Source organism: Diplotaxodon limnothrissa, linkage group LG5 (genome assembly GCF_057381915.1).
Source record: "Diplotaxodon limnothrissa isolate DT_005_m linkage group LG5, D_limnothrissa_male_GT1.1, whole genome shotgun sequence".
NCBI classification, from domain to species: domain Eukaryota; kingdom Metazoa; phylum Chordata; class Actinopteri; order Cichliformes; family Cichlidae; genus Diplotaxodon; species Diplotaxodon limnothrissa.
In genome coordinates this window covers 35,639,124-35,664,760 of record NC_140600.1, presented here as the reverse complement: position 1 = coordinate 35,664,760, position 25,637 = coordinate 35,639,124, and the positions used below count along the sequence as shown (strand labels likewise).

Sequence of the window (25,637 nt, the reverse complement as noted above, 5' to 3'; positions counted from 1 at the left end):
CCCCTTAAATATTAGATCTGCACAAACACTTGAGCAATTTAAATCATCACTAAAGACACATTTCTATGCCCTGGCTTTTAACACACTATGACCCAAGCATTTTGGTCTTATTTGAATTAGTTTAGTTATTGTTTTAATTCTTTTACTGTCCTATTATTGTTTTTTACTGTTATTATTGTATTACATTGTTGCTTTTTAATACCATTTTTATATTGTTAAGCACTTTGTGCAGCATCGGCTGTTTGAAATGTGCTATATAAATAAATTTGACCTTGACCTACACAAGGCTGGAATGGGCTACAAGACCATCGCCAAGCAGCAAGGTGAGAAGGTGGCAAATGGAAGAACCATAAAATAACTGCCAGTCTCCATTGTTCTGGAGCTCCACACAAGATCTCACCTCGTGGAGTTTCAGTGATAATGAGAATGTTGAGGAACCAGCCCAGAAATACTCAGAAGGAACTTGTCAATGATTTCAAGGTAGGTGGGACGATAGTCACCAAGAAAACAGTTGGTAAAACACTAAGAAGTGAAGGACTGAAATCCTGCAGTGCCTGCAACGTCCCCGTGCTGAAGAAAGCACATATGCAGGCCCGTTTAAAGTTTGCCACTGAACATCTCAATGATTCAGATGAGGACTGGGGGGAAAGTATTGTGGTCAGACGAGATCAAAGTTCAGTTATTTGGCATGAACTCAACTCGCCATGTTGGGAGGAGGAGAAATTCAATTTAATTTTTTCAATTCAATTTTATTTATATAGCGCCAAATCACAACAACAGTCGCCTCAAGGCGCTTTATATTGTACAGTAGATCGCACAATAACAGATACAGAGAAAAACCCAACAATCATATGACCACCTATGAGCAAGCAACAGTGGGAAGGAAAAACTCCCTTTTAACAGGATTGGTTGGGGTGAGAGAAGGAAAACTGGATAAAGACATGCTGTGGAAGAGAGACAGAGATTAATAACAGATGTAATTCAATGCAGAGGTGTCTCTTAACACATAGTGAGTGAGAAAGGTGACTGGAAAGGAAAAAACTCAATGCATCATGGGAATCCCCGGCAGCCTACGTCTATTGAAACATAACTAAGGGAGGATTCAGGGTCACCTGGTCCAGCCCTAACTATATGCTTTAGCAAAAAGGAAAATTTTAAGCCTAATCTTAAAAGTAGAGATAGTGTCTGTCTCCCGAATCCAAACTGGAAGCTGGTTCCACAGAAGAGGGGCCTGAAAACTGAAGGCTCTGCCTCCCATTCTACTTCTAAATACTCTAGGAACAACAAGTAGGCCTGCAGTGCGAGAGCGAAGTGGATTTATGCTGAGTCAGTTTTTTCAGTTGCTTCCTGGTTGTCTCATTACTGTGAGATACAAGCCCTAATTACAAAAATGTGACACTGTCCACATTATCACTGCAGGGAGACTTGTTGTTGCGTAAGAGTTTTTTATAGCTTGTGTTAGGTGTGATGTTTCCCTTCAAGTGCACAACAGGGATTTGGTTTTGCTTTTGTGATCTTGGATAATTAATGCTCTGTTATGCACTTAGTAACATGTTACAGAAGAGAGAACACAAAGATGTAATATAATCTGCACCATAAAAACAACACTAAAATACTGTGAACAGAAATTTATTGTGGTATTGCTTGATACAAAAAAAAAAGCAAAAAGTAAGAACAAAGCCTTTTTTTAGTTCTTTGTAAATGTTGTAAATGTACTGACTGTCTATACAAGCACATTTAACCTCAATATGAATTCATTTGGAGACAATAATACAATGTAACTTTGTATTTTAAAGGTCTTCCATTAAAGTCCAGACAAAAATGCACAAAAACAAAAAAAGCATTAGTTATAGAGTATATTTCCCCAATCGCATTAAAGCTGTTGGTCTCTGGCTGTGGTGGTTATTTTGCAAATCAGAGGAGTCAAATACACCAAATGCTTTAGTTTTTCCCCCGTTTCAAAGAACAATTGAGAAATAACTAATTAAAAGAACAAAAGTGAGTGAAAGTCACCTGCTACACCTGTTAAAAAAAAAAAAGCCAAAATAAATAGCTACCAGGCACATACAACTAGATTTTGTGAGGAAGGAAAATCTGGAGATACTAATTACTGAGGATCTGCCTTTTCAAATGCAGGGCAGTTTGTCTTTTTTCATTTTTCTTATCATAACTAAGGACTAAAATAAATGCAGCAATCCTGTGAGCACATTAAAATGCTATTTTCTGCCCATTAGGGGGAAGCAGAGTGCCACTGATAATACAGTCATCCTAGTATTAATTCCTCAACCACCTGTGACTGACAACAAAGAGGTTGTGAGGGAATCCATGGGGAGGAATTAAGCTACAAAGTACACACTCAGAACCACTTAGGGAGCCGCAACTAAATGTTCCCAACATGTAAACACTGAGCTACTGGGAACTGGAGAGAGAAATTGGGAATTAGCCTGCATATCGCTGTCAATATCTGAGGTCATGTAGGGTTGGTGTGTGTGCTTGGTATGCACAGCAAGATTTATTTTAATATGTTAATATTTCTGGGAAGATCTAGAAACTGTGATCTATGCACTTTAGTAGTTATTAGAAGTGATAAGGGGTGTGGGTGACCCAGTTGGATGTCTGATCTTTAGTGCGCTTGGCAGAACTGTGGGTTGTGAACAAAGACTTAAAAGCCTCTGACTTTTCGTTCATATCCTGGATGGACCTCTTTGTAGCAGAGGCTGATGAAGACTTGGTCGCTTTAGACGAGCTGGAAGATCCAGAGGGTCCAGCCACAGCTGAGTAGTAGGATGAAAGAGACAAAAAAAAAAGGCATCTTTAAAAATAAGGACTTGTTCCTCCCACAGGTTGATCATACCCATTGGATGTTAATTTAACTACAATAGTCTAAGGAGCTTGGAAAGAGTCTGGACTTCTTTAGGTTTAGTCGAAGATGTTTCACCTCTCATCCAAAAAGCTTCTTCAGTTCTAAGGGCAATTGGTGGAGAGTCCCAGATTTTAAGACATGTGGAGAGTCCCCAAGAGGGTCACGGACCCCCTATTGATCCTCTACCTAATCACACAAGCCAAGGTGTGAAAAAACAAATGCAACAATACTGTCATCCCTTATGTAGCAGGTTTATCAGAGCAACTCAGGAGAGTTTTCTCAAAGCACAACATCCCAGTGTACTTCAGACCCAGCCACACACTCAGACAAAAACTGGTTCATCCCAAAGACAAAACTCCTACACACAAACTTAACAACGTAGTGTATGCTGTACAGGGAACCGGGAATGCTCAGACCTCTACACTGGAGAAACCAAACAGCCAGTTCATAAACGCATGGCACAACATAGAAGAGCCACCTCCATGGGACAAGACTCGGCTGTCCACCTGCATCTAAAGGACAAAGGTCACTCTTTCGAGGATGCCAATGTTCACAGAGAAGACAGATGGTTTGAAAGAGGTGTGAAAGAAGCCATTTATGTCCACTGTGAGTGACCATCCTTGAACAGAAGCGGTGGCTTACGACACCAGCTGTCTGCCATCTATAATCCAGTTTTGAGATCCCTTCCTAGACGCCTTAACGCCCACTCACATCCTGGGAGATTTGACCTCAGTAAATCACATGACAGGGTGGGGCTAGGCTTCACAATAGGTTCATCCAAAACCTTGGCTGATTGGGACCCACACCCGTTTCCACACCTTGGCTCGTGTGATTAGGTAGAGGATCAATAGGGGGTCCATGACCCTCTTGGGGACACTCCCATAGGGTTTAAAATCTGGGACTCTCCACTAATTGCTCTTAGAACTGAAGAAGCTTCTCGGATGAGAGGTGAAATGTCTTCAAGGAAACTTAAAGAAGTCCAGTCGCTTTTCTTTCCAAGCCCCTTAAACTACGATGACCTGGATGACTGAGAACAATTTATAGACATTTTAACTACAGTAGAATTTTACTTTAATTGGACATCAGTGGTAAAACACTGAACATTAGACTGAACATGGATCATTAACCTCCTGAGCCCTAGAAGAAAAAATGTGTGATAGATCCGTTTAGATAATTTAAGTATTGTTTCAAAGAAAAAATAACTGTGGAAGTGGAGTCAAATTTAGAGCAGTCAAGAAATGCGGTGGACAAGAGCCAGACATTAGAGCACGAAGGTGAAATTTCAGACAGAGTGAAAAGTTCATACCAGCTTTTGAGGAGCCTGGCAAAATGATAACATCCATCTCCCATTATGGACAAAAAGAATTGTGTATGCTAAGGCTCTGAAGTTGTAGGTAGTTACTGGTTTCTCAACTGTTATGCAGGACATCGAACTGTGAAGGTAATCACACTTCATGGCAGCCTTATTGCATTCTGTATTCACTTTCCAGAGTGCTTTATTCTGCTCCCACTTAGCTGTGACGTTAAGATCATTATTACTTAGACTGCCCAATGTTGATGAAGCTCTCTCAACTTAATGAATTGGCTTTAATTAGGAACCAGTAAATTCAGATTTTAAGCTATCTTTACAAGCGGTGACAACAGATAAACTGAACAATGTTTCAGTTCCAATGCCACCTTCAGAAATGACCATTTCCCTCTTGTTTGTGTGGTGATTTTTTCTGTTACACACAACCACCAGACAATGGTTTCCTGTTTTCATGTTACCTGTTAGGTTTTGTATTGTTGATTGTCATTTATGCTTAGAAATATTTAACCATATATGCTTAGAGGTGTATAATCAATTGTGTAGTGATAGGATGTGTGATCTTTAGCAGGCTGCAAAGGCTTGGTGTGCATTCCAGAGTGGAATGCACACCTACATCCTGGGAGCATGGGAAGAGGTCGTACCTTGTTTTATTGTCTTATGGTAGGATAAACGTGGCTATATCTGTTTTAGGCTAAGTGCCTTTTGTTTAGATGAACTGTTGGACTTCCAGACCAGCAGGTTTAGGGAAGTCATTTATGGGGTCACACTCTGACCCCCCCCCCCACACACACACACACACACACAAACACAAACACACAGACACAGGCAAAGTACTTTTTGTTTGTATGTAGACGTCATATGTTAATGAACCTATGCATATTCATGTAACCTCAATAAAAGAGCAGTGTTACGGGGGAGCGGACGAGAGCAACTGGGGTCAAGCGAAGGAACGGCGTTTGTCCGGTTCTCTCCCGTGCACGAGAAACATGAAGAACTTTGCCTACTTCGTGTCTTGCTTGCTGTGTAATTATATTGTCTTCAACGTTCCAGCGAATAGGTTCAAGCTACAAACCTATCATTACCTATAGAATTTTCAACCCAATTTCAGTATGTAACCCAAATTGAAATGATAAAGATAGCAGATGTAGAGTTTAATAATATATATGCTGAAAGTGCATTAATTACATGACTTGACAAAATAAGAGAAGAAATCAAAATCTTAGCTGGTGGAAGTGTGATTGTGTGAATTCAACTGAATAGGTTTTTATTTCCCCTTCTAGATATTAAAATGCCTAAAAAATTGAGAGCCCTACATTAAGCAGCTCCTATTATGGATGGTAGGTACAGTCACACCACCCCTTCGTAAGCTCCTTTAAAGATGATGATCCTCTGAGCTTCCACCTTCCTACTCTGATGTCTGGCCTTTGTCCACCTCATCCCCTGACAGCAGTAACACTGACTCCTCTTCCATAGTTCTGAGTAAATTATCTTTCTGCTTCATCCTGCCTTCTGCTACCAGAAGTATGGACTGGTTGAAAATGTAAGTAGTAAGTCCTGCTGTTCAATACAAAGGACAGTGAATACAATTTTTGTTTTGGAAGGGATAAACTTATTGTACATTTCTGAAATCAAAGTCAAAGTTAAGACTCTCAAATTGAAGAAACAATCTGAGTGTAAGCAATAGAATCATAATGTATGCCAATCTGTGGAAGCGGCAATTTCCATCATTTTGAAAAGAAAGTGCTCTGCAACCTCCACAAATGTGGCATTAATAAAAAGCCCATCATGTCCCCTTGACAGTATAGTAGGAGTCGTATAGATAGCATAAATGGTGCTTAATGTAGCAGTCTCAGTCAGAGGACAAAAATTCATTGCTGGGTCTTAGAAGGTTAATAAAAAGAGGCTGAATGAATTACATACAGAAAACCACATTCATGTTTTTAAAACAGTTGGCTTCAAGAGATTTGTGAAGACAATGCAATGTCAATAGACTATTTGTCTGTACGTAAATGATCCAAGTATTGTTATTTACCTGACTGGCTGCTGTCACCACCATTTTGTTGCAAGCTTGTTCCTGCTATATCATTGGGAGGAGACACTGTGCCGTCTGTGTGGAAAGCAATCAGGCAAGACAGAGGATAAATGGTTAAAAGCACTAATACTTATGTAGCGCTTTTTAACTGAGCACTAAATGTGCTTTCTTCCTACAACCCTCATTCACCCAATCACACACACATTCATAACAAGCACTTTTTTCTATACCTTGTCAAACATTCATCCACAAAAACATTCCAATGTATGCTTTAAGACATGCACTGACTGGAGTGCCCGGCAAATTGATCCACAGACCAAGTAAACGACTGTTCTACCCCCTGGGCCATGTTTTCCCCAGACTGTGTAAGTTGAGTGGACTTATACTGTTCAGTGAATAAATAATAAATGACAGATTTAGTGGTATTTTCATAAACTATTTATTTACCACATCAATGGCAGGGCAAATATTTTTTCTAACATGGCAACCTTTAAAAAGTGAAAGGAGACAGAAAGACAGGTGAGAAAGAATAAAACTTAATTGACTTTTTGATGGCATTTTACACACAGTACTGGTACAGTATCTAGAAAGTGTGGGAAAATACTGGCATCATATACAGTACTTTCCTCTGAAGAAATTATGATGGGACCCAGAAAAAAAACCATTCCTATGTACAATAATGGATTTCTATACAGTTTACATCAAATGAAAACTTTGGTTGTAAGATTCAGATTATTTTTTCAAATTATTTAATAAAAGCTAGACATTTTAAATGAGAATAAGAAAGAAACGTATTTCTTTGTGCCCCCTTTCCCTGTTAATGCCCTACCTGGCCCCCTGGCAAGACTTTGCTAGACCCGCCCCTGCACAGTTACCAGCTGTCAGCAACGTAGAAAAGGATCCTGGTGTTAGTTGTCTCTCAGAAACAGTTCATAACTTCCTCTCAACTCATTCATGTCACCTAAAAGGTAAACCTGCTTCTCCATCAGCTGTTCAGCTCTGATGATTCAGTAAGGACATCTCCTGGTTTCATCTTCATGTTTCCCTCTCACCACATATCTAAACCGATATCATGACCAACAGCTTTTACAGCTGTGGCTCCAGCAAACATCAGCTGATACTAGAAAGTAATATTAAGTAAATTCTAACAACAACTTATCAACCTTAAGTGCTGCTGCTGTTGTTTAGCAGCCTCCTCCTGCCTCACCTTTCCAAGTGGTGGAGACCAGCCACTTGCTAATGTTACTGAATCTGTGGAAGCTCCGCCATAGCCACCACCAAGCAGTTGAGTTATTTTTACACATCTGCCAGCATCTGGCCAATCCACCACCTTTCATTGTTGATACCGTTACGTAAAGAAAAAAACCTCCAAAAAAACCAAAACATCTGCCCATAAAAACAAAAAATCCCCCCCCCCCCCCCCCCCCCCCACCGGGCAAATGCTCGGTACGCCCGATGGCCAGTCCAGCTATGCATTGGAGTGTTAATCTGAGTAAAAACAAATCGAATTCTGGGGTTTCTCAGTTAGTCTTGTTTGTGAGTTGAGAGCGTTGTGCTATTATTGAAAACAGGAAACCACAGCAATGTTCTCTGTTGGCACACAACACTGACACCTTCAATTTAGACTAATTAACATCAGGTTAGACTGCAGATCTACAGAATCTGGTTCAGTGTGACTATTTTTGCATTTCTTGGCTCATTTATGAGAGTAAGAAAAACAACTGGAAATAGTAAGACACATTCACAATTATAGGAAATGTATAATATAGGAAAGTTTTTACATTTTGATTTACAATTGTAAAACTGTGGGAATATCCCCCCCCTTTTTTTTTCTTTCCTTGCAAAAAGGTGAAAGACAGTCAACAAGGCTGATATTGGCCAATATTACTTATTTCTATGACTAATCTTTTACAGTTACACTTAATCCTGTGTTATTGGAAATGTGTCAGGATCTAAGTTTGCACAGGAATTATGAAAAACACTGTATGTCAGTAAAATATGACAAAACCAGCCTGATACATTACCGCAAAACCAGAATAAGATAAAGTAATAATGTCCATCATTGATGTACAAAGTATTAGCAGCATTAGCTTGGCCACACACTATATATTACATTTATATGTATCTTAACTTCTCAGTATTTTCAGTGTGAGTTAAAAGTTTGAATAACCCAGCTAGTACACTACAGCACATTCAAAATATTATCCAAATGAAGAAGAAAATTTTCTGGCCTTTTGCTAGTTCGTTGGCCTTGTTCATGCAAATGCTGAACACATATGATGACTTACTTACTAGGCTTCACACAAACCTTTTGATTCTGATGTTGACACCGTTTCAGTTGCTTTACTCTTCTTTGATTTCTGAAAATCAAAGAATATTTGTTTCAGGGTTTTGTAGTTGTGAAGACAGATTCTATCAAAAAGCAGAGAAGTCACACACCTTAGTTTTAGCTTTGGCCCGCTTCTCTTCCATCTTCTCCCTCAGCTTGTCCACCTCCTCCTTGTTGCCATTGAGCACAACAATATCTTCATCTTTAAATGGATCTCCACACTATAACACAAACATTATATTCCAGATAAGGGACTCTTAAAGGGATTTAGAAAAGGCAAACATGTTTTGCAACAAGTGTAAAGGCAGAAGACATTCACCATATAGCGTTATTTCTGCTAATGCACTGTTATCCAGCACAACTGTTTTAAAATTAAATATGAGGTAGGACTTTCACATATATCATCTGAAATCATGAAGCAATGAGCAAGTTCTGTGTCAACCTCTGTTTACCATTTAGTACCTAAAAAGGGAACTACTTCAACAACCCCCAACAAAGCAAGATGTTTTGCAGAATCTGCACATAAACCTCCTCTCTTTCTCAAGGTGGAAACAACAGACCTGTTTTACTATTTGAGGAAACAACACACCCTTCAGCAGAGCAAGCTATGAAGGATGGTGCTGTGTAATCCTAAAGTAAAGTAAACACTCAACCAAGCATCACTAGCTGCACTCTATATAGAGCAAGTCTTGGATGGAAAATACTGGTGTGGAAAAGCAGGACTTTAAGTGGTTGGTTAAAAAACGTGACCCAAGATACAACATCCAATGTAGAAAATATTTTTTTCATTTTTATTGAAAAAGGAATAAAAGTTTTTAACTAAAATACTATGCAGGCTCCGAACGAGTAAAAAAGTGACTTTTTTTTAGTTATAGGTAAACTAAAGTGCTAAGGAGTTACGTTAAACCTTTACTTGAAATTTCCAGGGAAACACGACTAGCTTATTTTACTGTTAATTGTGTTATTATTGTGTATAATTCTCTATTACTAGTATTGTGTATAATGCTGTTGCTAGCGCCTCCTTTCAATAGATTCACACTTTGAATGAGGTAAACTGTTATCAGTGACAGTAGCTTCTTGGCCAAGGAGGATTAAAAAAGTGCCCTTCAATTACTTACACTTTTAAAAGCTGCCGCCTGCTAGCATTGATAAAACATTGTGTGGTTGTATATGCATTATAAATTTTGTGGCAAAACAGGAAGTAACAAAACTGAAAGTTGATTGTAATTAACATCATTTAAGGTATTTTGAAATATACATATTTGGCCGTCAGGCTAGTTTAAAATGATTTTCTCTGAAAAAGTGACTGCTTTCAGTTTCACTTCGTATAAGTACATGTAATCCAATCCATCTTGCAAATCAGTTTTGTTTTGTTTTTTTAACTTTCTCAATGGACGTTCATAAAATGTTGCTCGTTTGCATCTTTTGCAGGAATTTGCAGTAAAACTTTTTTTTAATATGCCTTTTGCTTTTTCCATGAGCCATTAATATCCAAACATACCTAGAACTCAACACTAACTAACAAAACTATTAGATCAACCCACAGATAATTTCTTTGTCGGGACACGTCCCTTTTCCATTTTATTTGCATGCTGCCTGCCTATGACTGGCTAAACTCTGTGAAGCATGAGAGGGGAAAAAAACAAAACAAAATGCCACGAACGTGTCAGTCAGACACGCACACATCGATGAAATGACTAAGACAAAGAAATGTTATTGTTATTCTATGTTATTATTTCAACAGTTTGACACTTGAAATTTTCACAACACAATAAACCATTCTGTCACACCAAATCAAAAGTTTAATATTTGCTCCAGATCCAAATTAAAATGTAATTTGTTTTATTGTTGCTGTTGTTTTCATCGTTCCTTTGGTTTCAGAAGTAGCACTTGAGTTATGATTTCATTTATCCACAACAGTTTGTAAGTTTGCTAATAGAAATACAGGATAATACTGGTTAACGATAACCCTGTATGAAACAAACTGGCTTACATATTTGTGAAAGTCTTGCGATTAAAAAGAAAAAGAAAAAGGCTTAGGTTTTTGTGTCTCTAAACATATAAACGGGATGAATGCTTTTAATAGGAAAACACACACCGATATTCAAAAACAAATATTAAACCCCTGAGTAACAAGTAGGGGATCCATTGTGTGGTTGTAATGCAGGCTCACTGGGTGTGAACCGTGGCCATGTGCTCTGTTCAACACAACAGAGATAATCTCGGGAGCTGACCAAGCAGCAAATAAACTCTGTGGACCGCTATGAAGTCTGTCACTCTGCTGTTACCATCACCAAAAATGACACAACCTAGCATGAAGTCAGTTAGTAAACAAGTCAACCAAAATCTTTTTTTTTTTTGTAACTGCAAGAGGCAACAAGATTGTGAACAAGAGACGAGTCACACTGCACAGTGTGCATAAACATGCACACCATTAACAGGGCAGATAAACTGGAACTGATCTTATCTGAGAGGAAAAAAGAAAGAAGAAACTTGAGGTAATGAGATTCGAAGACGAGCAAAAAACAAGAATACTGATGCAATACACAAGTGAGCAGGAGAGAGAGAGAGAGAGATAGCAAGAAAGAGTGTGTGTGTGTGTGTGTGTGTGTGTGTGTGTGTGTGTGTGTGTGTGTGTGTGTGTGTGTGTGTGTGTGTGTGTGTGAAATGTGTGAATATGACTCCTTATGTCAGGTGTGTGATTGGGTGTTCATGCTAGTAACCAGGGAGGGCCGGACTTGTCTCATGGGGCTGTGGGAGGAGAGACATAATCAGCTGCAAACACAACAAGAGAATACTCCACACAATTACAAACCACTGTGGCTCACTCACAACGCAACATCAAGCTCTGAGAAAGCAACCTCCTGACGAGAACACAAGAAAGCAATTCAATTTAGCTTGACACTACCGCTACTGCTGCTGCTGCTGATGGCACCAAAGGAACGGACTCTTCACTGCAGGACTTCAAATGAATTATAGCAACATAACTCGCAGGAGCAATTTAGGTCATTAAGACCCAAACAGGTGCTGATGTACAAAAGTTGACCTCTTCACTATAAGGAGTATAGATTGACCTGCATCAAAGGTAGGTCACTAAGCTTGTCATTTCTTTGTCTTTCTTTCTTTACATATTCTGCTGTTTATTTCTGTTGCCTCTGACCAAAGCAGCAATGTGATAAATGATTGCACGAAAACAAAATATAGTCGAACATGCTGATCTAAATATGATCTCAAATTTTCATTGCAAGGAATGTATAAACAAATATTTTAAGAAACCAAAGGGTTTTTTTTTTATCTACCCAAACTCATAACCAACAACCAGCAAGCTATTCCTTGTTTCTACATATGAACTGTTCTTTCTATTAGTCGCAATATGAGAAGGATAGGAATCTCAGCAGATCAGAAACATACACATTTCCATGGCAGCCTCCCTGCTGATATCTTTATCTTCAGTGATATTCTCAGGAACAGGCTTGAGTGAGGATGTTTACTGTGAAAGAGAACAGTGTTCAGACATGTCTAAAGCTTCTCTGCCCTCCAAAGGATACTTGGGTATAATTTTTTTTTTTTTAAATAAACAAAATAAAAAATAAAAGTTGTACTTTTTTCCAATTAAACTCAGGTTTACTTACATAGGACCTAACAGTATTTGGGAGAAAACACCAAAATTTAAAAAATTCCCTGTAAGCAAGCAGTTTGTGGGGAGTGTAGAACTCTCTTTTAACAGAAAGAAACAGCTAGCAAAAACTGGCTCCGGGGGGCAGTAATCTGCCATATCCAGTTGGGGGTGTCGGGATATGCTCGGTGCATCACAGCACACCGATTTAGTCCCTAAAAAGGAGCTACTTCAAACCTCCTCCAAAAAAGCGTTTTCGGAGACGTCTGTTACCCAACAGCTCGGTTCAAGGCTCATTAGAGCCGGTGAGAACACCGGACTCCCGGCAAATTGTTTTCAAACCCACCGCTGTCTTTCGCTACTCAGGTTAAACATGGTATATAAGTCACTTAGATAACTTAAAAATGTTATTGTTTGGCTTTTTTCAGTATTTTATTTGTTCCCAAGTAAATTGGTTTGGCTGAGATTAAAATTATAGTTTTACACAGATGAATAAACATCAAGCAGACAACTGATTATCAGAAGTGCGAGATGCTCGAGAATATACTCCTGTTATATTTTAGATAGCAAGGAGCAGACGGCCGAGTTTATTCAACTTTACCGAGACAATCTGCAAATTTCATTAAAAGTTTAATAAACTATCATCTTGTCTTTATTTTTAGTTAGCACATACCTTAAACACTTAAAGCTGTAAGCTGGTGCAATAAGCTGTAAGTTTTACGTCCAATGGACGCACAATCTGATTAGTTGACTAATCGCAAAAATAATCGTTGACCAGTCGACTATCAAAATAATCGTTTGTGGCAGCCCTAGTGCTGTGAAGGAAAGAGTGCTGTCAAGGATGACACCAAGACTCTTGACCTGAGAGTCCATTGATAACTCTGTTGTCAGAGTTATCAATGGATAATGAAAGACTTCTGGTTGGAACTTTAGTCAGTTTTGATTTGGTGCCTATTAGAATAAATTCTGTTTGATTGCCATTAAGTTTAAAAAAGTTGTGAGTAAACCAAACCTTGATGTCACTTAAACAATCAGAAATAGTTGTGGGTAGGAGAGTACCTGTGGGTTTGGAAGATAAGTAGAGCTGGGTGTCATCTGCATAGCAGTGAAATTGCATGTTATACTTCTTCAAAATATCACCTAGGAGTAGGAGATAGATAATACAAAGTAAAGGACCCAGGACAGAGCCTTGAGGTCACCAGAATTAACTGGAGTAGATAGTGATCTGTGAGTGAGTACTTGAACAAACTGTGAGGAGCCAGAGAGATAAAAAGAAGACGTTTAGAAGAATCTGATATTAATGGATTACAATACTCCACCTGAAAGAAAGCAGCGACACATATTTGCTTAATGCACGTTGAACGACATATCCAGTTCAAAAATGACTCTCAGGTTCCTCACAATGTTACTGGAGGCTAACGTAATGCCAATCAAGAGTTTGCGTTCTGGTTAGACATCATGTTTCAGAGATTAGGGACAAATATAATAACTTTAGTGTTGTGTCTAAAACATGCCTGTCCTTTAACTCAGCGGTCCCCAACCCCCGGGCCTCGGACCGGTATCGGTCCGTGAGTCGTTTGGTACCGGGCCGCGAGAGTTGAGGACCGTTTTCAGGGTTTTTATCAGTTTTCAGCGTTATTTTGTTATCATTTTTATCGTTAACTCGGTTGTCCCGGGTCTTTTCACGTGCGTTATGAATAAATCTTTTTTTTTTTTTTCGGTACCGGTACTAGTTTTATTTTGTTGTATTTATCCGCGACACCTTAAAGGCCGGTCTGTGAAAATATTGTCGGGCATAAACCGGTCCGTGGCGTAAAAAAGGTTGGGGACCGCTGCTTTTTATTTGTTCTTGCTTTTTATTTGTTCTTGTTTCTAATGTCTCTGTAAAGCACTTTGAATCACCTTGTTGTTGAATTGTGCTATACAAATAAACTTGCCTTGCCTTGCCTTGCCTTTAACTAATTAATTTGTGTAATCCAGCTTCAGAGGTTACTATAGCTTGGTATCATCTGTGTTGTAATGAAAATGTATGCAAAATTGTCTAATAACAAGGGAAGGGAAGCATCTATAATGTAAACAGAATTGGTCCCAGCACAGAACCCTCTGTAACTCAATAACAAACTTGTCATGTGAGAAGACGACTCCCTATTTGCATGCACACATTGGAATCCATCAAATAAGTCATGATTAAAATCAATGCAAACCATTTCCTTTAACACAAAAGCATATATGAGTCTCTGTAGCAAAATACTGTGGCCAATGAATGTGACACTGAGATTTAATAGGATAGCCTGTTGTTCAAGTAAAGTAATTGTTCACTACAGAGGTTTCAGTACTATGATGAATTCTGAAACTATACTCAACGTCCCGCAAATAAACCGCTCCTCTGCAAGTGATCAGTTAAACGTTTTACAAGTACTCTTTCAAGAACTAAATCATCTTCTTCCCTTTGCCGCGTTGAAAATATACAACAAGATGAAAACAAGTTATCCGCAATTGAACTGCTTTGCATTATCATAAAAAATACATCTAACATAGTGATCGATATCAATTACCTTTGCCATGCTTTTGTAATATTATCATATACAGAACAGCAAGTAATTCACTTCCTGTGTTGCAAGCTGTGGTTCTAGAAAACACATCCCATAGACATTGCAGAAGCACTAAAGCAGCAGCAGTTAATGTGCCAAATATTACAAGCTAGCTTCATCAATTAGGTCCAACCTAAATACTTAACCCTATTTTATATTCCTCAAGGATCCAGGATCCTTCTGCAAATAATCCAACTGGATGTCTCCACTGCAGAAGCTTTAACTGTGGTGGTACTGGCAGACTACAGAGAAACAGGGCTATTATGCGCCAGCTTGAAGGGACAAAATGCAGCTTCCTCGTGTGCCTCGGGATAAGTATTATTATCTTTTCCTTCATTTATTTGAGGACTAGGACGCCACCTGAGTTAAAGCCTCCCCCATCTTCAAGTTGCAAACCTTTCTCAACTGTGTGTAAAACTTTTTTGCCAGGCATGAAGAAAGGAGTAAATTGGTACAGCTGTGACTGCCAGGTATGTATTTTCCCCCCACCCTTTCTTTACTTCTGAGAAATAAAAAGCACAAATATTCTAGATGAAATTTTCATTTGATCTAACAACCAGTTAGGAGCATTAGCACAGTCACATTGACATTCCTATTTAAAAATGAGTTTCAACAGTAACAGTCGCAATATATGCTTTTTTGGTCTACAGGTGGAAAGCTACATTCTAAACAGCCACCTGCCGTGCTCAAACTTGAAAAGAGATTTACACTTTATAACAAAACCTCTAAGTCGTGCAGAGGAGGCTTACCCTTTAGCTTTCATTGTGACTATTCATAAAGAGCTGGAGCTTTTTGTCCGCCTCTTGAGGGCAATTTACATGCCACAAAATGTGTACTGCATTCACGTGGATGCTAAGGCTCCACGGGAGTATCGGGAGGCTGTACAGAAGCTAGTCAGCTGCTTTCCAAATACATTCCTCTCCAGTCACAGTGAAACTGTGACCTATGCTGGTTTTTCTCGTTTGCAAGCAGATCTGAATTGCATGAAGGATCTAGCGAAATCCAAGACAGACTGGAAGAAGGTGGTGAATCTGTGTGGACAAGACTTCCCTGTTAAGAGTAACCTGGAACTGGTACAGTACATGCAGAGCCAACAATGGAGGGATAAAAACATGACACCTGGGGTCAAACAGCCGATGTCTATGATGTACAGAACGCAACGCCAGTACAAGGAGATTGTGGGGTCACATGTAGCTCCGAAAGGGCTAGGCCTGAGGAAAAGGCCTCCTCCACACAATCTGCAATTATATTTTGGAACAGCCTACTATGTTCTTACAAGACCTTTCGTGGACTTTGTTCTGAAAAGCCCAATAGCGCATGACTTCTTGGATTGGTCCAGGGACACATTCAGTCCAGATGAACACTACTGGGTGACGCTCAACCATATCAAAGGTAAAATGGCGGTTTTAAACAGGTGCACAGACACAAAACTCCACGCTTGTTTAACAGCTAGCACAAAACTATTAAACATGTACTAATGTGAGTATGATGTGATATAAACAAAAGATGATATGAAACAAGGTTCTAGGTTCAAATTTCCTTATTAACTGGAGCCTTCTGTGTCTGTATGTATGTGGGCTTTAAATACTTCAGTTCCTTCTCATAGTTCAGGAGACTGAATGGGTTTCTGTCTATGTAGGTTATACTTTTCTTTTTCATTTTTGTCAGCTAGAATAGACTCCAGCCTGCCTGTGACCATTTGTTATCCTTATACATTTTATTTCATTACCCCCTGGTAAAATGAAAACTTATCAGGAATTATAACAAGTTTAACTTTTGCAACTTTGATCAATGTCTCTACTTTTAATTGCTTACAGACTGCAAATGCTACCTCTTCCTTTAGCTTTTCTTTGAGATGTATCGAGAACTGACTCTCAAACAGCAGATGAAGGAGGCCTGAGCAGGGCTAGTTAAACCTTGACAATTCAATTAGGTCATATAATTACCAATTTTGTCTGATTACATGTTTTAAGAAGCTCCAGGCAGTCGCATTGATGGAGGCTGGGAAGGAGCTATCCGGGCAATCAAATGGCGGGATCAAGAAGGAAGTGCACACAGTGGTTGCAAAGGTATAGTCATATATGTCAATAAAGACCGGATTAGTTACTCTCCCAGAGATTAAATTCTACCAATATTTCCTAATTATTTAAATTATAAAAATGTGGTAAAAATGAGGTATTTAGTTTTGTAATCCAACAATAAATTATTAATCCCACATAAATCCTTGTGAGCAAGTCACATGTACATCCATAAATAGACACACACACACAGATATAGATAGATATATTAGGGGTGCAACGATATTCGTATCGATATTGAACCGTTCGATACAGTGCTTTCGGTTCGGTACGCATATGTATCGAACAATACAACATTTGTAATTTATTTTATCAACTTTCCTTCTGACGATGCTGTGTGTTGAGCGCTCAGTGAATCTGCGTTCGACTACTCCGCCTAGGCTGCACTGTCGAGCGCAGATCCACTGAGCGCTCAACACAGACAGCATCGTCAGAAGGAAGAGCGCAGGGCAAGCTAGCAAGACAGAAGTTAAGCTCTCCTTGTAACATGGACCTCCCCCACCCTCATTCAGATCTGGCGTTTGGAATTATTTTGGTTTTCATGTGACGTATGACCCTGAAGGTAAGCGAGTCATGGACTAAAGTAAAACAGTATGTTGGATGTGCCGTGCAATGCTCAATTACATGGGTGGGAACTAGTGTGTTAGCGCAGTTAGCTCGTTAACGTGTTGGCCGTCTAGCCCCATGCACAGGGCGATCGGCGGTAGCTCGTTAACGGAGATTTGCCGTGTTGTGGCGTTAAGGTCATTTCAACGAGATTAACCTGAAAGCACTAGTGGGAACACAACGAATATGACTGCACATTTACGCCGACATCATCCTAGTGCAAAGACAAAAACAACAAGCATGCTACTAACTTTAGCCGAGTCATTTAGACAGCTGTTAGCACATGATTCTCCTTATGCTGCTGAGAATATAGCCCAGAAGAAGCGGATAGTATAGCTTTTATTTTGGAAAGAGACATTTCTCTGTAATAAACTCTCTTTTCCAAAGATGAGTGATTCCTCAATCAGATACAGGGCTTGCAATATCGCTAGCCCCAGGACGTCGGGCTAGCGATTTTTTTCAGTCGGGCTACCAAAATCTATCTCTTCCCTGCCCGTCGGGCTATTGTAGGAAGGAAAATCATGCGAGCTGTGTATAGAGAGCGACAGCACTGATCTGTGAGTGATGATAATTTGTGCACCAATTCCTCTGACATCGTCTTATTAATCGTTAGCTTACTATGCAAACATGACAAGTGAAATCTCCCGCAGCAAGCTTAAACATGTGAGAGGTTGATCGCGCAGAGAATCGCTGAGCTTATGTGAGTGCGTGTGTAAAAGTAGCAGGATATATATTTTAGTTCTGCTGAGCCAAATAAGACAGGTCAGGGTGAAGAAGTGACAGCCAAAGAAAAGCTTACCACAAAACGGAGAAGTTATGACAAATCAGACTATAAGGCAAAAAGAAAGTGCAGCTTTATGGTTTCATGGACAAAATAATTTCTGTGGCTGCGATATGATGAGCTAAATAACCAGGGCTGCACATAAGTGGTCCGCAGGTGCGCATTCGCTGTCAAAATAAAAAACACGCACAAGGGTTAGGGTTAAATTTAAAAACTGTACTTTTGAGTTAAAATATATATTTATAATTTTAATAAATGACAAATTAAAAAGGCATGAACATGTTTTTTGTATCGAAAAAATATCGAACCGTGACACCAAAGTATCGAACCGAACCGAACCGTGAATTTTGTGTATCGTTGCACCCCTAATATCTATATCTATATATATATATATATATATATATATATATATATATATATATATATATATATTAAATATATACACACGTGTATATACACGTGTATATGTGTGTGTGTGTATATATATATGTGTGTGTACATGTGTGTGTACATGTGTGTGTACATATGTGTATATATATGCGTGTACATACATATGTACGTACGTACATACATACATACATACATACATACATATATATATATATGGCATACTCTCCACTAGCTTTACGTCAAAGGTTAAATAAGCTTGCGTACATATATTTATTTATATAATGGAAACTCGTAATAAAAGGAACGAATTTTGGCATAATGCTAAAAAAAAAATCATGTCCAAGCTGCTGTTTTCCAGGGCATTACATACGAGACATCTGTATCTACGGAGTGGAAGACCTACCATGGATCATCAGCATGGACAGCATGTTTGCCAATAAGTTTGAGAGTAATACCTTTCCTGAGGCACTAGACTGTTTGGAGCAGTGGCACAGAAACAAGGTTATCAACCAGGCTACTGTTCCCATAGAACCGTCATGGCTACTGGCCATACACAGCAACTACAGCAACAGCAGCAGCTACTTTAACAGCAGTGCTGGAGAATGAAATCACTACAAACATGCAGTCTATATCTAGTTGAGCTTATTTGCACTTGTCTTGTGTTGTTATGTCATAATATGAGCATAGGAAAGCAAAACCAAGGAAGACAAAATGCATTCAATATGCATTTCAAGACCATGTGTGTATACTAATATATTTATCTATGAAACTTTATCAGTGCTGTCCTTTTTTCTAAATACAGAAATAAAATATGAAATAAATTCTGTCCATAAAGCAAAAATAATGACTAAAGCTTGGATGAAACGACACTACCAAAGAAATGTTATTCAGTATGACATTCAGTTTGAAAAACACAACTGCTGATAAAGGTGTTGACCCTTTCTCTTATTTAAGAAGTAACAGGTGTAAACAAATAAAAGCAATTGTGATAACGAGTCCTAACTTTCACATGATCTTGCGCATGCTGTCAGTGTGTCTGAACAATACCCGAGTAAACAGTGTTTTGCCTTTTTAAAAAGGTTTCTTTTATATAGGCTACAGAATTTTCTAGTAAGTCAAGCTAGACTAAAGACATTTGGTTATGTGAATGGCATTTTTACATTTTTACTGGCAGATCAACTTATGCAATGACTCCTTGCAAAAATATTTTTTTTAAAAAAACAACAAAATTTCTTAAAAAGGACAAAAAGTGTGTTCGGTAAACAGCAGCATGCAAGTAGAGTTCAAATATGAACCCACAAAAGAAAAAGAAAAAAGAGAGATAAATGCTGGCTTAGATAAAGATTCAGTCTTTATCCAATGACACACACTCTGAACTTGATTCTGACAGTTCAGCCTTAGATAACAATTTTATGATGGGTACTGGATGCAAAGGGGGAAAAAAAGCCAAAATGGCTATCACTTTTTATAGAACCTGTCCAAAACTCAGCACAAACTGCTTATTGTCTTACATGGATATAACAAAGGGTGATGTTGCATTATCAGTTATTTTGTATGTTTTACTTTGACATTTAAGGTTAAGTGAACTGTACTTTACATTTCCTAAACTTAGCAGCAACTGAATAAAGAGTGGGTAAAGTCAGGCTAATCGTATTGGCTCCAGAAACTGTGCTGCCTTATAAGCCTATCTTATCAAAAATCACAGTATTCTAAGTCAGCTTCCCACAAGAAGCGCTGTAGCTTTTCTTATACTTTTAGATATTTTTGACAAAGTCAAACAACTGATCTGTCACTGTTCCAAAATGCTTTTAATTAAACAGAAATAACAACACTGACCAGCTACCATCTGCTTTCTGTTACCTCAAAATAGCCTGTGCATGGGAAATTTCCACCATAGTTTTAATGCTCCTTACAACTACAAGGTCAGAACCCATAAAAGGCCTTAGGCCTACTTGATTCAAATTCCCGTGTGGCTTAAACTAGGGCAATCTCAGAAGCGACTTGAAGAAAGGAACAGTGCAGTTTAATCTGTCCAAAACACATCTACTCACATAAATGTTGTGATATGGCATGTTCTTTATGGTTTAGTATTATTTAAATTCAGAAAGAGGTCAGTAATATTGTAAACGCGCATTATATAAAGGCCATGTTCAACTAAAGTGATTAAACGTTAAACTTCCTCTGATCCTCAAATTAAAGTTCACATAGATTCTAGTGCAAATTGTGAATTCAGCAAAACAAAGGTCAAAACATGATGAAACCAAATTTCAAACATTTGCCTAATCACATATTCCTATAGAACAACAAAGTGGTTTGTAGTGGACTATAGGAGCACTTTAGTTACATTTACATTCTCTTCAGGCTTTATGTTCTTAACAATGCTGATATTGTGATAGTTTTTAAAAGTCAACATGCTATAATTTTTTTGTTTAAAAAAAGCAACCCAAAAACAATAAGTTATTTATCTGTGTGTATTCTACGAATGTAAAACATTGCCAGAGTTCACTTACATTTTTATTACTAGCCCTTAAATACCGAAAACAATGTGAACATGATGGTTTTTATTTCTATTTATGTCTTCTCATGGGAGCATTAAATCATTACACTTCAGTAATTTAACTTGCATTCTTATCTATCTGAGCAACCAGTTGTGCATCTGGAACAAAGCTAATACTAGAGGTGGGAATCACTATACATCCCACGATACGATATTATTGCAATTTTTTAAAATATTTTGCGATATTCAGATTCTGTACATAAAAGTAAACTTTATCAATATTCATTTTATCTAATATCAAAGTCTCACACTCAGTCTCTCTCTCATTTCAGTCAGTTTTATTGTTGACAAATTGAACGGTTTGTATTACAGTCTAGTCCAACTTAACTGAATGCAACCATCTGGTACAATTATAGCTATTCTGAACTATGCAATTTATGAAAACTATGCAGCCCCTTCAGCAACTGAAGAATTTGAAAGTAAATTAAAACAAAATATAATTTTACATTAAATAAAAAAGTTTTAAACTTAATTAAAATAAAACATGTCTTAAATTAAAATAAGTAAACTGTCATGTTTATTGCTGCCATAAAAAAAGTTAAACACATTTGGACAGTGAAGGAATGTCAGGATTCTTGCTCAGAAAAAGGATCAACATGCTCTGAAGTCAGAGCACAAAAACCTTTTTTGTAACAAAATATCGATTTCTGCTGTCCCTGTATCGATACATTATTAGCAAACAAAATATCACGATACTACACAGAATCGATTTTTCCCCCACCCCTAGCTAATACCAGACTGCTGCTATCTTATCTACATTTTTATCAAACCTGCCTATTTACAAATCATTAGCGTTGAAAATTTGCTGAGTGTGACTTAAACAAGGAGCATTAATGCCAAACACCCAAGGTCAATGATGGAGACTTTAGGTCCATCAAGTCTTTGAGTTCAACTATTGGTGGTTTTGTGTTTAAGGAGCATAAAAGCTACGTTATCATCTTGTTGCTGTTCAGCAGAAATGATGTCACAAATAGAGCTGGCTATGTTTGTTTTACATATTTTTAATGGCAGTAAAGATTAAAAGTGTCTTAAGAATTTTTTTAAAAAACTGTCAGAGTTGACAACCTACTGAGGCTAAATAACCTGGGAAAATAAATAAATGAATGTTGCCTACCTTGTGGCAGATTTCTGTCTTGACTTCCTTCAGGGCCCTGTCTGAAAAGACACAGCCACAAGTCTGGAGGTAACAGAACCTAAAAAACAGAGAAACACTTATATGAAATTGTTAAACAGTTTCCACCTGTATCGCTTTTAGGGCCATTCACCAAAAATAAATAAATAAATAAATAAATAACAGACGCAGGGCTGGGAACTGTATTTCTTTCTAACTTTATGTGATCTAAAGTTAGGTCCATACGTTTTTGGGTTCTTGACACGTTGTAATTTTCCCTCTGTACACTACCGCCTTTCTTTTCCACAGCTGACAAGGTCCCACAACAGCATAACAGCAAAAGTAACCCACAGACGAGTTGTTTGTGACACTACCCCCTGGTGACAGGAAACAGCTACAACATGTAGACAAGTCTGTGCCATAGCATCTTGGAGCCCTTAGATTTTGTGAATGTTTTTGTTTCTTAACCATAAAGAATTTTGACCTTATTCACTTTAGTTTTCCTCTGTGGCCTTTCAGGCTTGATGGAGTTGCAGAGCAGACTAATGCTTTCTTCTTTTCAGTAATGTACCTGATTGAAGATTTGGCCACTCCCAAGGTTTTTGATTTCTCTCTGATAGGTTTGTTTTGTTTTGTTTTCTCAGCCAAATAACTGTTTTCTTCACTTGCATCAACATTTCTACCAAATGCATTTTGTTAAACTCCAGAATCAAAGATACAAATCTGTACTTCCATTACATTTTGATTATTTAACTTACGCTGTGTTCCAGACACCTCAGAAGTCAGAACTCAGGAGTGACATCACTCCTGAGTTGAGTATGATTCAGTCAGAGAAGACAGTAAAAACAGGATGTCTTATACCTTGCTTCTTAGTAAGATAGAACTATTCATCCATCATTAACAAAACAGAGCAATACTTGTTTTTCTTTGACTTAAAAACACTGCTGCAGCATGGTCATGGATCGAACCTTGTAAGTGCTGGGTGAATGGATTATTTAACAAATCACAAATACGAAACAATACCAGCACAGGTTAAAAGTTTTACACTTTTAATAACGTTTACGTTCAGTCCTGCCATCTTACAATTGTTAACTTGTGGTTGGCATGTCTACTTTGAATTTCTGAGTTGGAAATTTGAGTTGAGAGGGCGTTCCAGGTGAAAATTTCCACTGGGAACTTGAAAATTCTGATTTCCAACTTAATCGCAAATGTGGTATTAAAGTACGATGTGGTTATGTACAGAGGTAAAATAAAATAAAATAAAAAATAGAGAATTTTAAGAAATACAGAATTGTCCAGAAATTCACAAGTATATCAGAAGCAAGATAGACGAATGCCATCATATGTTTTGCAGTGAATTTCAAACATGTATTTAGTATATTAAAATTAACTTAGATACAGTGGCTTGCTCCTTAAAACAAAGAGAGAACATGAATCGTCAGTCTCATTTTTTCATTCTTAGGTTTAGTACCTCTTCACTCAGGTTGCTTACCGGTGTTTGCCATTCATCTCCAACCCAACTACAGGGCAAATAAACATGCCACAATGAATGTCTTCATATCTGTCTCCCTTTGTATTTCTTCTTTCTCCTTCCCATTCAGGGTTATCAGTCAAGTTCAGCTCCTTTATATCCTTCAGAGAAAGCAAATAGATAGATTTCCTGTTTGAAACCACGAATAAACACACAATCATGTGTCCAGAAACACATGGGCTGAAGACCTCCAACTGTGTAAATGGATAATGTAGCTCTGTATTTTATTAATTACAAAAACAAACAAATAAAAAAAACAAGTTAGATGTTCACACTTCGGTGTTAATATACCTTGATCCCACGGATGTGTGCTACAGCCTCAGCATTAGGTCTCTCAGCCGACTTATCCAGGAGATACTCAATGATAGCATCTTTGTTGTACAGTCTGAAAAATAACATGTGCCAGACCACCAGAACATAATGTGGTGTAATGAAAAGATGAAAAACTGTACAGTCTTAATTCATGTCTGATTTTTGTTATTTGTGAAACGGTGTTTATATCTTCGCGCTGTCACATCATCGAGCGATACCGTGTCCAAACATCAAATAATGCCCGAGTACAAAACAAGACAAAAAAATAACTCACCTTCCCAGTTCACAGGAGACGATGGGTCGTCTAAGTTTCTCTTGACTCAATGCACAGTACTTCCATTTGGCAGCCAATTCAGCATTTTTATCAACCTGTTCATGTAAGAAGACCGTGAGGAAAGAATACGCCATGTAGCTTCGTCTATAACACATCAAGATAATGTTAACTAGCGTTAAATTCTGAAAACTCACAGCAACTACATAACGTACATTAGAAACCACATTTAAAATACCGTAATATGTCTTTTTTATTCTCATGATGAAACCCCGAAACTTAACAATACTTAGTTTAGCCCATTAGCATTAGCAACTTGTTAGCGTTCGAAAAATATCGCCAACAGGGATATTTTCTATTTAAAAACGGAAGGGAAACTGAAGCCAAATAAAGCTAACACACCTTCTCGATTTTCTTGGGCCCTTTCACCAACTCGTGTCTTTTGGGAATCGTGCCACCATCACAACCCATCTTGAAAGCTCACTTCTAACTAGTTAGCTCAAACAGTCACTGTCACACACAAAAAAACCAAAATGCTACTCTCATCAGACAGGAAGTTCTCGGGTTGTAAACAAACAACGAGATCTCACTAAAGCTCGCGGGATGTGCGATGAATTCAAAGTCGCCCTCTAGTGGCTGAATGACTAGAAGTTCAAACGCTGCATGTGTATCTAATAGCTTCGGCCATGGTGTGGCAGCATCGTTCTAAATGTGAGTATATTTATCTAACTTGAAGCTAGAGGAATAGAAAGAAACTACATATATATTTTTATATTGACTTTTTTTATATTTTGTTAAATGTTTTTGTTTATTTTTTTCACAGCTAGTTTATAATGACTTAATTTAGATCAACTTAAATCACATATTTATACTGTCTAGCATGTAAATACAGAATAAGAAGGTGATATCAGAATAAGCAAATTGTCACAAAACATATACTATGCAAAAATGCACATAACAAAATAATCAAAAACAATCCAAATGTATTTAGCAGTAACATTGATTTAACAACAAAAAGGTTGTATGGTTCCATGGCTTTTGCTAAACTATAGCGCTTTATGACCCCACAGTCAAGCACACAAACATAAAACAACTTCACACAGATCCCTCCACTCTTTCATTGTCCATCCATCCATCCACATTTTCAGTCAGCCATTAAACCCAGAACTAGTAAGTGACATTAGTCTGGCTTTCAGGCCTCTTGTCAGAGTGGTCTAAAGATGAAAGTTTCCTTGGAAGATAGTTCAGTGAGTGCTAATG

General features: G+C 38.1%; 2 protein-coding genes across 2 annotated transcripts; one reads left to right on the top strand and one right to left on the bottom strand.

Annotated features, from left to right (window-relative positions):
- Positions 1 to 787: 787 nt before the first annotated feature.
- On the bottom strand, positions 788 to 24,905 carry rtf2 (replication termination factor 2). The gene is made up of 9 exons (XM_085354656.1): positions 24,780 to 24,905; positions 24,381 to 24,475; positions 24,086 to 24,179; positions 23,756 to 23,895; positions 22,267 to 22,345; positions 8,644 to 8,754; positions 8,513 to 8,564; positions 6,205 to 6,279; positions 788 to 2,774 (listed from the first exon to the last, which is right to left on the bottom strand). The coding sequence occupies exons 1-9, from the start codon at positions 24,846 to 24,848 to the stop codon at positions 2,578 to 2,580; spliced, it is 912 nt and encodes a 303-aa protein (XP_085210782.1). The 5' UTR covers positions 24,849 to 24,905; the 3' UTR covers positions 788 to 2,577.
- On the top strand, positions 14,919 to 19,214 carry gcnt7 (glucosaminyl (N-acetyl) transferase family member 7). The gene is made up of 4 exons (XM_085354655.1): positions 14,919 to 15,210; positions 15,391 to 16,132; positions 16,714 to 16,809; positions 18,954 to 19,214. Exons 1-4 carry the CDS (start codon positions 15,004 to 15,006, stop codon positions 19,199 to 19,201), a joined length of 1,293 nt encoding a protein of 430 aa, XP_085210781.1. The 5' UTR covers positions 14,919 to 15,003; the 3' UTR covers positions 19,202 to 19,214.
- Positions 24,906 to 25,637: the final 732 nt, after the last annotated feature.